Source organism: Alligator mississippiensis, chromosome 5 (genome assembly GCF_030867095.1).
Source record: "Alligator mississippiensis isolate rAllMis1 chromosome 5, rAllMis1, whole genome shotgun sequence".
Classification (NCBI taxonomy): domain Eukaryota; kingdom Metazoa; phylum Chordata; order Crocodylia; family Alligatoridae; genus Alligator; species Alligator mississippiensis.
In genome coordinates this window covers 155516765-155531210 of record NC_081828.1, presented here as the reverse complement: position 1 = coordinate 155531210, position 14446 = coordinate 155516765, and the positions used below count along the sequence as shown (strand labels likewise).

At 41.0% G+C, this 14446-nt stretch overlaps 1 protein-coding gene across 3 annotated transcripts in view; it reads left to right on the top strand.

The window, feature by feature from the left end:
* The window catches only part of TAX1BP1 (Tax1 binding protein 1), an 86370-nt gene that overhangs the window by 54984 nt on the left and 16940 nt on the right, over nt 1–14446 (top strand). For 2 of the 3 annotated variants that reach the window (XM_014603122.3, XM_006276938.4), the window contains 5 exons: nt 2096–2242; nt 4328–4421; nt 4960–5078; nt 6146–6271; nt 8713–8784. In XM_014603122.3, the coding sequence (XP_014458608.2) occupies nt 2096–2242; nt 4328–4421; nt 4960–5078; nt 6146–6271; nt 8713–8784 (558 nt within the window). The remainder of the gene's footprint in view (nt 1–2095; nt 2243–4327; nt 4422–4959; nt 5079–6145; nt 6272–8712; nt 8785–14446) is intronic. The other variant, XM_059728887.1, reaches the window with a different exon arrangement.

Here is a 14446-nt window from a genome sequence, read left to right as displayed (position 1 = left end):
TAGATAAGCTGTAATAAGAAATCTCTTACCATTAAATACATTATCTTTAATTCAAAACATATACATTATTTTAGGGGGTTTATAGTTGAGAAGAACATTCTATATTATTTTTTATTTTGAGATTCAGTTTTTTCCCCAGAAATTATTCTTACAAACGAATAGAATTGTGGGTTATGTAGATTACTTTGGATTGGATTACCCGTCTTCAACTAGTGTGAACACTGGGAAAACAGGTTATTCTGAATTACTGCAGACAAGATGGAGGCTACTGGATGTGGTTTGATTAAGATTTACTCCTTACTGGATGAAAAGCATAAGCCTTTTCATGAATAATTCAGAATTTTTGGTGCGAGTACCTTTTTTGAGCTTGCTGCATGTGCATATGCATGTGTGTTTATTTAATATACGTTTGTATAATAAAAAGTTTCAAGTGTATGTTGTTTATGTGAGGTTTGTTCTAAAACGCACCAAAGAAAACAGAAGGACTTTCATTGACTTCGAGTTTTGGCTCAGACTCCTTGTGACTACTACTGTCTCAGATTAATTTACACCAGAAAAGAGTATTGCAATTATATGGCAGTTTGGGGGGGAAAAATGCATTTCCAAAAGGTAGCAAAAACAGCATGCCTCAATTTAAGATGCTCAAAAATTCTTTAGTGGGAAAGTATATTAGTAAATGTTTTTGTTGTTATTCTAAAAATCTAACTTAAAAAAACCCGCCATTAGTAGTGGACGGGCCGTACTCAACCTGGTGAGATGTGTAATGGTGGATGGGTTGTACTCAACCTGGCGAGATGTGAGCAGTGGGGTCCCCCAGGGCTCGGTCCTCGGTCCCTCACTGTTTAACATCTTTGTCAGCAACTTGGACGAGGGGGTTGAAAGCACGTTGTCCAAGTTTGCTGATGACACTAAGATCTGGGGTGAGGTGGACACACTCGAAGGAAGAGAGAGGCTGCAATTAGATGGACTACAAAAGTGGGCAGATGAGAATAGGATGGGGTTCAACGTAGATAAATGCAGGGTGCTGCACCTTGGGAGAAGGAATCCACAGCATACATACAGGCTGGGGAGTTCCCCTCTTGAAAGCACAGAGGCAGAAAGGGATCTTGGAGTCATTATTGACTCCAAGATGAACATGAGCCGCCAATGCCAGACCACAGCCAGCAAGGCCAGCCATACCTTGTCATGCATCCAAAGGTGCATCTCAAGCCAGTCCAGAGAGGTGATACTCCCCCTCTATGCGACATTGGTCGGGCCGCAATTGGAGTACTGCGTCCAGTACTGGGCGCCGCACTTTAAAAAGGATGTGGCCAGCCTGGAGAGGGTTCAGAGGAGGGCCACCCGTTTGGTGAGAGGGCAGCAAGACAGGCCCTATGAGGAGAGTCTGAAGGACCTGAACCAGTTCAGCCTCAGCAAGAGGAGGCTGAGGGGGGACCTGGTGGCTGCCTACAAACTCATTGGGGAGATCAGCAGCAAATAGGAAGAGCCCTATTCTCCCCAGCATCAGCTGGGGTGACAAGAAACAATGGTCATAAGCTGATGGAGAATAGGTTTAGGTTAGAGATCAGGAGGTAATATTTTACAAGTAGGGTTACCAGAATATGGAACCAACTTCCTAGGGAAGTGGTCCTCGCCCCTACCCTGGGTAAATTTGAAAAAGAGATTAGATGATCACCTGTCTGGGAACTTGTGAACCCAGCATTCATTCCTGCCTGTGGTAGGGGGTCTGGCTAGATGATCTGTTCAGGTCCCTCCTGATCCTAGCTACTATTAAACTATGAAAAAGGTTCTGAAGAAATGTAATAGGCCAGACTGTCTCCAGTAAGTGACTCAGTCAGCAAAAGGGAGCCACAATTGGTCCATAGCTAACTAGGTAAGAATTGCCAGTGCTGCGAAAGCTGGGTTAGCTACTTCCTGTATCAGTCATACATTTCTTCTGCAGCCTCTGGAAAGGCTGAAAAGGTTCTTATTCATACTTCAGTCCAAAGCACTTTATCTTTGTTATAACAGTCTGAAAAGCATTTTACAATATTTATTTGAAAAAATATATACACTTCTAAGTTGTTTTTTTTTCCTTTGCTTCCTTTTATTAAAGGAAACTTCAAACACAGTAGAGCAAGAACTGCGCAGAGAGGTTGAGGATCTGAAACTTCGCCTACAGATGGCTGCTGATCATTACAAGGAAAAATTCAAAGAATGTCAAAAGCTCCAGAAACAAGTGAATAAACTTACAGAGCAGATAGTAAGTAGAACTGAGGAATCATCATGCCATTTGTGAATTTTAAGTATTTTTTTGGTTTGCTTGTTTGCAAAGAATAGTGCATTTAAAATAAATAATTAAAACACTGTGATAATAGTGTTTGTTAAATTCAGCGTTTTCTGCGGTGTCCATTTACATCTATGATACTTGATGATGAGTTATCAAACCCAAGCATGGGGTCCTAGATTTTGTGTATGCATAATGCTACTAGCAAAGTAATCTTCAAGGCAGAGATCCCTGTCCGAATTGCCTTTTTCTTCTAGGTAGTAAAATAAATTAAAAACCCTTATAGTGTGTGTTTTTTCCTTGTATTCTACTCCTGGGAGGGGAGGCACGGGAGAGGGGAAAAACTTTCAGGGAATTAGAAATGGTGCAGAAGAAGGTTTAAAATAAGGTATCTGCATCTATTTTACCTACTCCTTTTATTTATCTCTGCAACTTCCTATTGACCCTGCTTTATCAGGGATCCTGGTTTTCCCTGATTTAAAGATCACAGATTCTCTGATTTAAAAAAAAAAAAAAAAAAAAAGCAAATTCTCTGATAAACCCCAAAATCTGTGATTAAAACTAAAGGCCTCCCACAGCCCCCACCCGGTGCTGCTGGTGCCCCTTGCTCCGCTCCTACCCCCCCCCCCCCCCCCCCAAGGCCTCAGCCTTGCTGGTGCCTCTTGCTCCCCCCCAACCCCCACATGCAGGAACAGACATGTAGGCACAGACGTTGACACCCACCCACCCCAGCAGGTAAGTGTGTGTTTGGGGAAGGGGCGGGGGAAAGGGATGGGGCAGTGGGGGGTGCAGATCGAGAAGTGGGGTAGGAAGTATGTCCCTCTGCCCGCTTCTAGGAGCGGGGCTTGGGGGGCAAGGGCAGGGGTGCCCCTCTACAGGCTGCACATATGCTAACCGGTTGGCTGGGGCAGTTTGCACACAGCGTCTGCTGCTGCGCCCCACACTGCCTTCCTGCAGCTGGCCGCATGGCTCCACGGGCAAGTGGTGGCGCGGGATGGTGGTGGCCACTGTGTGTGAGCCCCTTCTCCACCAGCTGGCAGGCACCCATCCACCACTGCCACCACCCTGCGCTGCCGCTTGCCTATGGAGCCAGCGCGGGGTGGTGGCAGCTGCGTGCCAGCCAGCCGGTGGCAGGGGCTTGCACATGGCAGCCACCACCACCCTGTGCCACTACTTGCCTGTAGAGCCGTGTAGCCGGCCACAGGGCAGCAGTGGTAGTGCGGTGGCAGCTGTAGCGTGCGAGCCCCCTCCCCGCCAGCCAGCCAGATGGGAAACAGAAAACTTGGATCCCTGCTTATCATCCAGAAGGTCAATGGTAAATGAGATGTTAACTCTTGAGGTCTGTGGTTGTTGTCTAATCATATGCCTGTCAGCAATTTGTGGTGGCAGTATATGATCTATAACTTAGATGCTGCCAGCCCAACTGTCTTTTTTTTAATGTGAATTATAATTTCAGAGATCTTTCTTTTAGTAATGTTTCGACAGCTAGTAATGTAAATTTAAGTTTAAAGGGAACTATTACATTTAAATCTCCTTGTTTCAAGCATAACAAATCCTTCTGATTCTCTAGAATTTAAGGAGAGCTCTGTAATAGCTTTGAATATCGTTAAAAGTTAACTTTTATAATTGCTGTGTTTTCAAGACTCTTTTCTTTGAAATATGGCAGTATTGTGTATAATGTCATAATATAAACATATATTAGACTTCAGAATGTTAGTTGTAGTGTGACTAGTTCAAGGTGTATTTTCTTAATTCTTCTATTTCTTTGTTGTCTGCAACTGTATCAAGTCCATTGTTGGTAACAAAAATACTGCTAGAAATAAATTGCTTGCTTTCCCTCTTCCCCTTCTCCCCCTTTTTTCCCCTTCCCTTCACATCCCATCCCATCCCATCCCACAATGACTGCTAATATATAGTTTTCCACCCCCTACAAAAACAGGAAACTAAGCTAAATTATAGCATAGTGTTTTGAGCAGTAGCATAATTATTAAAGCAGTTTGCAATATTATTGATTTGAAAATTTTCTTTAATAAAATACCAAAAAAATTTCTTTTTATGAAGAAAATTGCAGGGAACCATCAGAAAGTGACAGATTCCTCAAACAGCGAGACAGCTACTGCCGTCATTAAAGAGAGAAACTTGCCCATGTCTCCAGGTATCAACAACTTAAACTTTTTTTGTCGTTTCTATTCATAGTAGCTTTAAAAAAGTATTATTTGTAATGTAATCTCCTAAGAGATTTCTTGCAGGTATGAACTAGGTGTTAGCGTTTCTGTTAATTTAAAGAAGGCAGAAGAAACTGATTAGACATATGAATGCTGGTTTATGAACCTGCATTTGCAAGTGCTTGCTCTCAAATAATCCCATTAAGTTGACTCAAATGAGTTCAGCTATACATGTACCATTCACAGGATCAAGCAATGAACTGGTACTTAATCAGGTATAACTGTCAAGATGAATTTTGTTTAGCTATACACAGACTGCACGGTTTAGTTATGCACAATATATAACTGGTCTGAGTTTGCTTTTCCTTGGATAAAAATGGGGTGATATGTCCAGCATGTGAAAGTTTTGTTTCTGGGCCACATTGATATAATTTTACCTGTTAGTCCTTTAGTCACCCTTGGATTGCAGAGTTAATTTATAAAACTAAGAATCAATATCCCTGTTTATTTTTTCTTCAATATTTGCAGTTAGCCCCACTTCATCTGATATAGTTTCGGAGTTCATGGTAAAGGAGCAAGTGCGTGAAATGAGCAAAGAAATTGCTGAGAAAGCAGAGAAGTATAAGAAATGCAAGCAAATGTTGACAGTAAGTGAAGGGCTACTTTGGAAAGTTAAACAAAAAAGTAACTACAGGGAATATATTTAAAAAACAAAAGTACTTGGCTTCCCACCTGTGTGCCTTTTAATGTTCATTCATGCAACAGAACATGATTATAGTAGAAAGTGATCACTAAGCAGATATCCTTATGATAGAAGCTCACTACTGCAGTATCTTAACTATGTGTAGTCTGTTAAGTCTTTTAAAGAAAGGTATCAGAACAGGAAGAATAATGAAGTTATAAGCTGAATTTCTCCTGTGTTTGGGAGCTTTCAGTGCAGTCTTTCGAAGGAATACTTGCCTATTGTCATTAACTCATTTAGCTTGTCATCATTTTTCTCACCTTCACAAGGATATCATGCCAGTGTACCATGAAGTGACACCTGCTCTACCACTGCATTTGTGACTTCCTTTGTGGGGAGGACATTTGTTCTGGTACATTACAAACTGTTGCTGATCTGAGTTGCATGGGATGCTTTAAAGTAGTGGTAGCTAAACTTTTTGTGGCTGGCTCCATGGAGCATTTTGCTCCATTTCCGTGCCTCCCTTTACTGAGCATCCAGGGCACATATGGAACACAGTAGCTGCCTGTGCTATCGTGGCATGCGTAGCATGGGTTGCCCGACCCCTGCTTGAAAGGAAGCTTTGCCTTTGTCCGTCTGGATGAAAACTACTTTTGAATGACTGCAAAGTTTTCTGGAGTGAGATTTTTTTTTTGTGTTGGTAAGACACCTGGCAGTGTAATTTGGAGAACAAGTGGGATTGTGTTTTAAATAGAGCAGCTGGAACAGATCAATAGAAAAAGGAAGAGCAAGCAGATTGTTGAAGACTCAAAGAAACAAAAATTGAACCTCATTTCTGAAATCTTCAATACCCTTATCCTCTTCAAATCTTACCAGTTAGGTAAAGGCTCACTAGGTTGGGTAAACCACTAAGAAGCCATTTGACAGTGTTCTTTTCCTAGAAAGCACTAAGCATGGTTTGGCAGTTTAAAAAAAAATCCCTGGGCTTGTAAAACTGAGCAATTTATCATGACTGACTTTATACTACTCCAGGATGAGAAGATGAAATGCAGTGTTTATGCTGATGAACTGGCTAAACTGGAACTGAAATGGAAGGATCAAGTGAAAATCAGCGAGAGTATGAAGCTACAACTAGCTGCAGTGGAAGACCAGTATAAAGTAAATTATTGGCTATTGTTTGTTATAATGATGAATGGTATCCTGTGCTCTAGTAGCTAGGTTATTTATAATACTAATAACATATACACTCTTAAATAGGGGAAAGCACAAAAGATATTGTTGCTATAAAGTGAAAATCCTTTTTGCACTTTGGGAATAACAAGCTTATTTAATACTTAAGTACAGTATATGAGAAGATGAAACAGACCTTGTAAATGTATTGTTAAGAGATAGCTCTTGATAATATTGGGCATATAGACATTAAAATTATGACTTTAGGATGATAAGTAGTTGTAGTTCTGCATCCTTTTTATTCACAGTAACAGTGATAGGCATAGAATATACGTTGAAAATGTTCATATAGCTTTGTAGTGCTGTATTTCTAGTTCATGATGTATACCCAGTGCATTTTTTAACCAATTTAGGTGTGTCCCTCTCTAAGTTATGACATGCTTATAGTTGTTCTTGTATCGACAATGGATTTAATTTGGGGGATCTCAACTGATGTTTTATTAGTCTCAGATCATCAGACAGTTGAGCATAACTGACAGATTTAACTTTGGTCAGCCCTCATGGCTTAATCTTGGCATTGCATGATTCAAGTTGTTAATAATTTTAGTTGGATAAACATGTGGAAAGAATCAGAAGTGAAGCATTTCTGAACAGCAAATTGGCATACCTATTGTCAGCTAGCTAGTCTTAAATGTGCAGTTGGCTCGCACGGAATAGCAGTGCTACCTTTCTCTTTGTCACTGCTTCTGAAAATGGGTTAAATCTAAGTATTTCCTAAGAGCATGCCTTCATAGTTGACAATTACTCAGCAGGTTTTTCTTTTAGAAAATATGGAATGGTGCTAAAGCAAGTTGTAGAATAACAAGGTTAGTAGATCTCTTTCTGTTGGACCAAGTGAAGGACGGAATTCAAGAAGTGAGGGCTTTCTCCGGAAATCACTTGACCACCAACGTTTAGATATTTTAAACTACATACTGTTAGCCTAGATGCCCAAGCGTGCAAGGTGAAGTCTCTCACGTAGCTGGCATCCAAATCCTATGAACCTTTCTAGATCAAAGTTAATGTTTTAAATTTTGTCTGGAACCAAGTAAGAAGCCTGAAAGAACTGGGTAATACTTTTCCTCTTCAGTTATTTTCTGTCAAATACACAAAGGCGAAAAGTAGAGCCCTGTGGAACAACATGGGAATTTTAATAAGAATATTTTAAGGGGAAAAAATAGGGGGTTTCTTTGTTTCTCCCAGTGAAGTTCATGTGGAACTGTTGAGTCTAAGGAAGAGTCTGAGTGTTATCACTAGTGCTTAACTCTTGACCCACACAAGCCTGACGTCTGTTTGACTACATTCTAAACAACATACCACTTTTGAACCCATGCAAGTGTCAAATTGGATGCAGGCTTACAAAGAACTAGTATATTCACCCAAATCCAAGACAGCTTTGTATTTAAGATCACTCTTCAGTAGTTAATTCTACACATGGAAAATTTATAAATTTGTTTTAATTTTTCTATGCATAGAATCTAATTATTGGGGAGTTATCTTAAAATCTTCCATGCAAAGCAATGGCACAGGGGCAAGAGGCCAGACTGCTGCCTCTTGCTTCCCTTGCCTTCTGCCCTGTTCCCCTACACTGCTTCCCTTTTGAGTGGCATGTCTACCTCTGGGGCAGTCAGCAGAGATGGTGGCCTTGGCTAGGGATAAACCTTGCTCAGGTAGGGATAAGCAGTTACAGCACCTCTGGGAGTGTCTGGGTTGGGGCTGGAGCCGAAGGTAAGCAGTGGGGGGAGGAGGGCAGGCTGTGTGGCCTCCCCAGCACTACCCTCTCCCCTACACCCCCCAGTGCCACTCATCTCCTCCCCTACCACATGAGCCACCCTGGTTCAGAGCTGGCAGTGGCATGGCTCTAGCATTGATCCTGAGCCACGGCCCAAAGCCAGAGCTGAACCACCACCTACCCCTTGAATTGGCTCAAAAGAGGAGCCTTCCCCTCCCCCCCCCCATGGTGATTGGGGGTGTGGGGACCTCATCTTGTATTTGAGTACATATGGCACATTGAAGGATAAGACTTCTAAACTTCTTCCAGGGAGTGATGTGCTTCCTGCCATTATCTTCAGTGCACTGCTTTTCCCACTGTTTTCCTGAATGCTGCATTTTCCCTAGTCCTGTGTCTGAGGGACAAAAATAAGTCTTTGGTCCACTGTCATTGACTTAAACTTAATGCAGCCAAATTAACATATTAAAGAGATGTAGCAAAATATTGCTATTTTTTTTAAGTATTTGTAGTCTAGTAGTTAAATGTTACTGTGTGAATAAAAAAAAATTCTGATACAAATATGGCTTAAAATTACTAAGTGGTGCGGGTGTATACATGTAGAGTAATCGCTGGAGAAATTGCATCCAGTAATTGAGTGGTTCAAATTTTTTACATGTAGGCTCAATTGGCAGAACAAGAAAGAGAAATAAAGGAGCTGGCATCGCATTTGGAAGTCCTCGCTAGTGAGAAGGTACTGTGGGAATCATGTTACATCCAGTGGATTAGTGGTTATATTAATTTGCTTTAAAAAGACGAGTTTGTTTATGTGGGGATTCCATGAAATGTGTAAAAGTAATTTTTAAAATTCACCAAAAATAAGTGGACTTTTTTTTTTTTTGCAATATATGGAGAATTCTAGTTTGATATCTCAAAAGAATAGTGAGGCATTCAGGTATAGTTTCATAATTAATTATATCCATAAATATTTGTTTAAACTGTTTCTGGTTTTGTCCTATTTTGTTATATTTAGGTAAAGATAGACGCATTCTGTCACATCCTTATGGCTTTCCCCAATTACTACAAATAGCCAAGTAGAAAACAGACTTACAGATGTAACAAAGATTACTTAATTGCAGCTAAAACAGTAAACAGTTCCTCATCCATGAGGGAATTAAGATGCACAAAACTGTAACAGATTTTCAAATAAGTGCTTGAAAATTAATTGATATTTGAGAGAGTTAGATTTCTAATCTAATTCAGAACTTGTCTGATTAAAGAGAGCTCTGCCAAAATATTAAAGATTATGTTCTGTTGCATTTTCTTGGCTGCTACCTGAAAGCTTTTTGTGTATGTATTTTTTTTTCATGCATTACAGTGTTTTATTCATGGAGATTGCATGGCTTTGTGAAAAGCAAGTGTAAACATCTTTTTTAAAAAAAAAGTAGTGTGTTGTATGAACAGTCCTGAAGAGAGCATGTATTCAACCTAGCCACATCCACAGTAGTTTCAGTATATACTGAAGTAGTTGGCAAATAAAAATAAATTATTGACTGATTAAAAAAAAAAAAAAAAAAAGTCAGCTTAAGTGCTTTTGAGGTTTGCAGGCTCTGAAATATCAGAGTTTAACTATTATGTATTGCATTTTCCATAACAAAGGAATAACAGAATGCTTGGATGGAATTCTTTTTTAAATGCATCTGTACCGTATTTTTCTGATTCGTAGGAAAGCTTAAGTAAAAGTCAGGATTTTGTAAAACTGTTTAGCTGGAGGGTATCATTTAAACAGCATACATAAGGAGAAGCGCAACTGTAATAATATTGTATGAAGCTTATAAAAGCTTGTAATGTAAATATCTATAAATTTGCTAGACACGATTCTGTGGAAGTATCAAAGTGTTCTGCTAGACTGGAACCATGATTTAAAAGGTTAAGTACAGTACAGTAAACAACTTCTCAATTTATACTCCATTATCAGTGTTTGTTTATAAATGTCACTAAACATAGCATGCTAAAAATGTTCATTTGCAATCTCTTCAAACCTATAAAATTACTTAGTTTCTATTTTATTTACACACTTATATAGCCTTTGATTTTTTTTTGCCTCTTTTTTTTTTTTTAATTTGCTCCCTATCCTAACTGTCCAGTTTATGGCAAAGACTGTTTTATAGTACCTTTAAAAAGACTTTGATCTGCATTCTATTTTTAATCTTGGGTGACGCTGGAATTAAAGTAGTATATACTGCCATATTTTCAGTACAGAAAAATTCATATTGCAGAAGAAATCTGCAAGAATATGGGACACTGGTTCTCAGGCTTTTAGCCACTGAACTGTTTGCATACTGAGCTACTAATAAAAGCTTCCAGGAACAATGATTAAGGGTTTACAAACACACGCAGTACACATTTCAAAACAGAAACTTTGCAGTTTCATTAAATTTTTGGAGTACTTCATTATTCCAGTAATCCTTGCATTTTGTTATATGCAATTTAACTCAATGTTAGTGGGCCCTGTATTACCTTCCATTGCAAAGTCAATTTTTCCCTTGAAAAGTAGTCATTTAGCAGTCCCTCGATTTGAGGATGATCTCTACCACTGCTTGTTGGTAGAACTTGAAGAGACTTAAGAGTTCAGTCCTTCAGCCACAGATCCTTCTGCAGAAGTTACAAGTCTTTTCTTCAGGGTAGAATAGGTGGTAGGCTGGGATTTCTCTCCTTTTCCCTCCTTCAGTGCACTCTCTTCTCTGTTTTGAGGGCAAGTTGTGGGCAAAGACTGCAGGGACCTGAAGTGGGCTGCCACTTGGTTGAGTTTGCATTACCTTTGGAGTTGGTTAGCAGCCAGATGTTCATGCTCTTATGGCATTCCACCATAAGAAGCTAGGCTTCAGGCCATAGATTCAAAGGAGCTGCCTGTAAAAAGCTGCCTAGAAAAGAAGTTGATTTATATATTTATTTAGTATTTTAATGCCTTTAGTGAATATTAAGCAAGAAATCCAAAGAAAATTTTAACACTATCTTTATGCTTTTAAAGACTATACTCTTTTTAAAATCACTTTACGAATTACTCTTTAAAATTTGCCATCCAGTTTGTTGTGTATAGCCTATGTCTGATGAATCTTGATGTATACACCATCTTCTGCTTGACCCACTAGTGGAACACAATGCAAATGTAACTCAGTTTCTTCTCATATACTTCATTTCCCTCTCTATACATCATTAGTATGGTGGAGCCACACAGCTGCTTTATTGTTGGCACTTGCCAAATCCTCATCCTGGGTGCACAGATTTGCTGCATATGTGAGGAGGTGGTCAGCAGTCTGTGGGTGCATCACCACACTTGCATATTGGACTGTCCTTTAAACTGATCTTATAGCGTGGCATTAAAGCATCCAGCTCCAGAGTAAATCGTGTTTAGCAGAGTTCATAAGTTGCAGGGGAGCTCATACCCGGGTGGATAGGGTTACTTATGAAGCATTTGAAATGAAAATCAGTCTCATCTCACTTCTTGTAGTGGTGTTTAAGTGCTCATAGACTGCTGCTCCCACTTCTACACTGTTGCAATGGTACCTGCATCTCCTGTCTGAATGAGGTCCTTGACTTCAGTCGTGTATGTACTGGTTACTCCAAGACTTCATGAAGCAGGTACTCCTGGCTTTGTTGGGTACACTGACAAGACCAAGAGTTGCCTTCTGTCTTCTTAGTTGAGGAGATAGTGTCCCTGATGGTACTGGTAGCATGTCGACAGAAGTATGCTACATAATCCATTACTGTTCTCATTGCTGAGTTGTGCATATACTTGTGCAAATTGTAATAACTGCTATATTGGGTTAGATCAAAGATCTATCTAGCCCACTGTACTGTCTCTACAGAGGAAAAGTATTAGAAATAGGACATATGTAGAACAGTCCATTTCCTGTCATGACCTCCTAGCTGCCAGCAGTCAGGGGCTTTGGTATGTCCTGAGCTTGAAGCTATACCCTTAACTGTTGTGTTTAACAACTGCTAATGGACTTGTGCATCAAGTAATTTTTATATATGCCACTGCCTGTAAGATAAGTGTATAAAACACATTTTTTTTAATACATTTTTAAAGCATTAAGGATAGCAACCTGGCACAAGTGAACATCCTTATAAATAACAAATCAGTAGGGCTGTAGGAAGCTTCGGTTGCTGATTCGGCAGAGGTTCAGCCCGATTGGGTGGCCGAATCTCCAAATCCAAATTGAATCAGGAGACTCTTTAATCTCTCTGAATCAAATTGGAGAGATTTGGAAAGATTCCATGATTTGGACATATAGACACAGCTTTAAAATGTTTTTTCTACACACCTCAAGGTACTAGGCTGCTTGTAAATGCTGAGATGGTGGGGCAGATAGTGTCCCACAGGAGCATACGCACTTAGCAGTGGACCTGGAAGTGGACTAGAAGCACTTCTGAGTCTGCCAGGGAGCATGCGGGGGGACACCCCCCCCCCCCCCCGACTCAGCGACTGGTGCCTTCTGGGTCTGGCTGGGGCACCCAGGGTTCTCCCCGTGGCCAATCACTGGGGTGGGGGGAGGCGAGGCCCCCCTAGTGCTCTTGGCGGTAGACCCGGAAGTGGACCAGAAGTACCTCTGGTCCATTTCTGTGTTGGCTGCCATGAGTATGCAGGGGGGCCCCCCATGCTCCTTTGGAACACTCCATGCACCCTACCATTGTAGCATTCATGAGCCATGCCTGGTACCTCAAGGTATGATAAAAAAAAAAAAAAAAAAAGAAAACATTTAAAGCTGTGTCTATGGCCTAATTGCTGATTCTCTAAATTGGTATTGAATCTTCAGGTTTGGCCGAATCGAATCGGGACAGTGATCTGAATCAACGAATCGAATCACTATTTTCAGTTCGGGCTGAATCTGAATTGAATATGGTCCATTTTGCACACCCCTACAAACCAGTATATATATATATTTTTTCCCCCATTCAAGATGAGAAATTCTGGAAGGAAATGTTTTAATTTCAGGTTTTATAAGGTGGTTATAAAGAAAATTGGACTAATTTTTAAAATTATAGAAAAGCTCAGCCTTTAAACTCTATCAGTGCACTGATTTACAGTAGTGAAAAAATAATGATTTTACCATTGTATTCACAAAGCTTTCCTGGACTGCAGGGGTCAAAATTTCTTTCCTGTCTATTTATGGAAGGGTGGGGAGGAGGGTGACTAGGATTATCATCTTCACCCAAAGGTGCATCTCAAGTCGGTCCAGAGAGGTGATACTCCCCCTCTGTGACTTTGGTCAGGCCGCAGTTGGAGTACTGCATCCAGTACTGGGCGCCGCACTTCAAAAGTGATGTGGCCAGCCTGGAGAGGGTTCAGAGGAGGGCCACCTGCTTGGTGAGAGGGCAGCAGGACAGGCCCTACGAGGAGAGACTGAAGGACCTGAACCTGTTCAGCCTCAGCAAGAGGAGGCTGTGGGGGGGGACCTGGTGGCTGCCTACAAGCTCATCAGGGGGGATCAACAGCAAATAGGCAGAGCTCTTTTCTCCTCAGCACCACCTGGGGTGACGAGGAACAATGGTCATAAGCTGATGGAGAATAGGTTTAGGTTGGAGATCAGAAGGCAATTTTTTACACTTAGGGTGGCCAAAATCTGGAACCAACTTCCCAGGGAAGTGGTCCTCGCCCCTACCTTGGGCATATTCAAGAGGAGGTTGGACGATCACCTGTCTGGGGTCTTGTGAACCCAGCATTCATTCCTGCCTGTGGCAGGGGGTCAGGCTAGATGATCTGTTTAGGTCCCTCCTGACCCTAGCTACTATGAAACTCATCCCTCTTTTTAGGTCTATGCAACCAGGCCACATCTGAGTCTTGCATATTCTTTCTGTGTGTTTTCTCTAAAATGTATCTTTTCTTGTCTGTTCATGCAAGTAAAATGCTTGTGTAATTACTCATTTTTTATCTTGTTAACTTCAGTCTCCTTTTTCTGGCCATAGTACATGCACTCTTACCTCACTTCTGTCTTCCCAAAATGTTGCTGAAAAGATCAGCTGCCTAACCTGTCGCTTTGATCATGTTGCTCTTTTCTTTTTGCATTCCTCTGCTGACTCTCACTACTCTACTCTACTTTACTTTATCTAACTTAAGTGACTTGTCTTGATTTTTTTTTTTTCCCCAGCCTTTCCCCATTGTACATAATATCTCATTCACAGTTGATGCCAGCTTCTCCCTCAGCTCAGCCTATGATCTAGACCAGAGCTTTCCAAACTGTGTGCCGCGACACATTAGTGTGTCGGCGGCAGTGTGTAGGTGTGTCGCGAGAAATGCAGAAAATTTTGCGGAAGGGCACTGCGGAGCTCCCTTACTCGCGTCTGCTTCCCTTGGCCCCTCCCCCGGAACTGAATTACTGTGTCACGAAATGATGCATGTCTAAAAAGTGCGT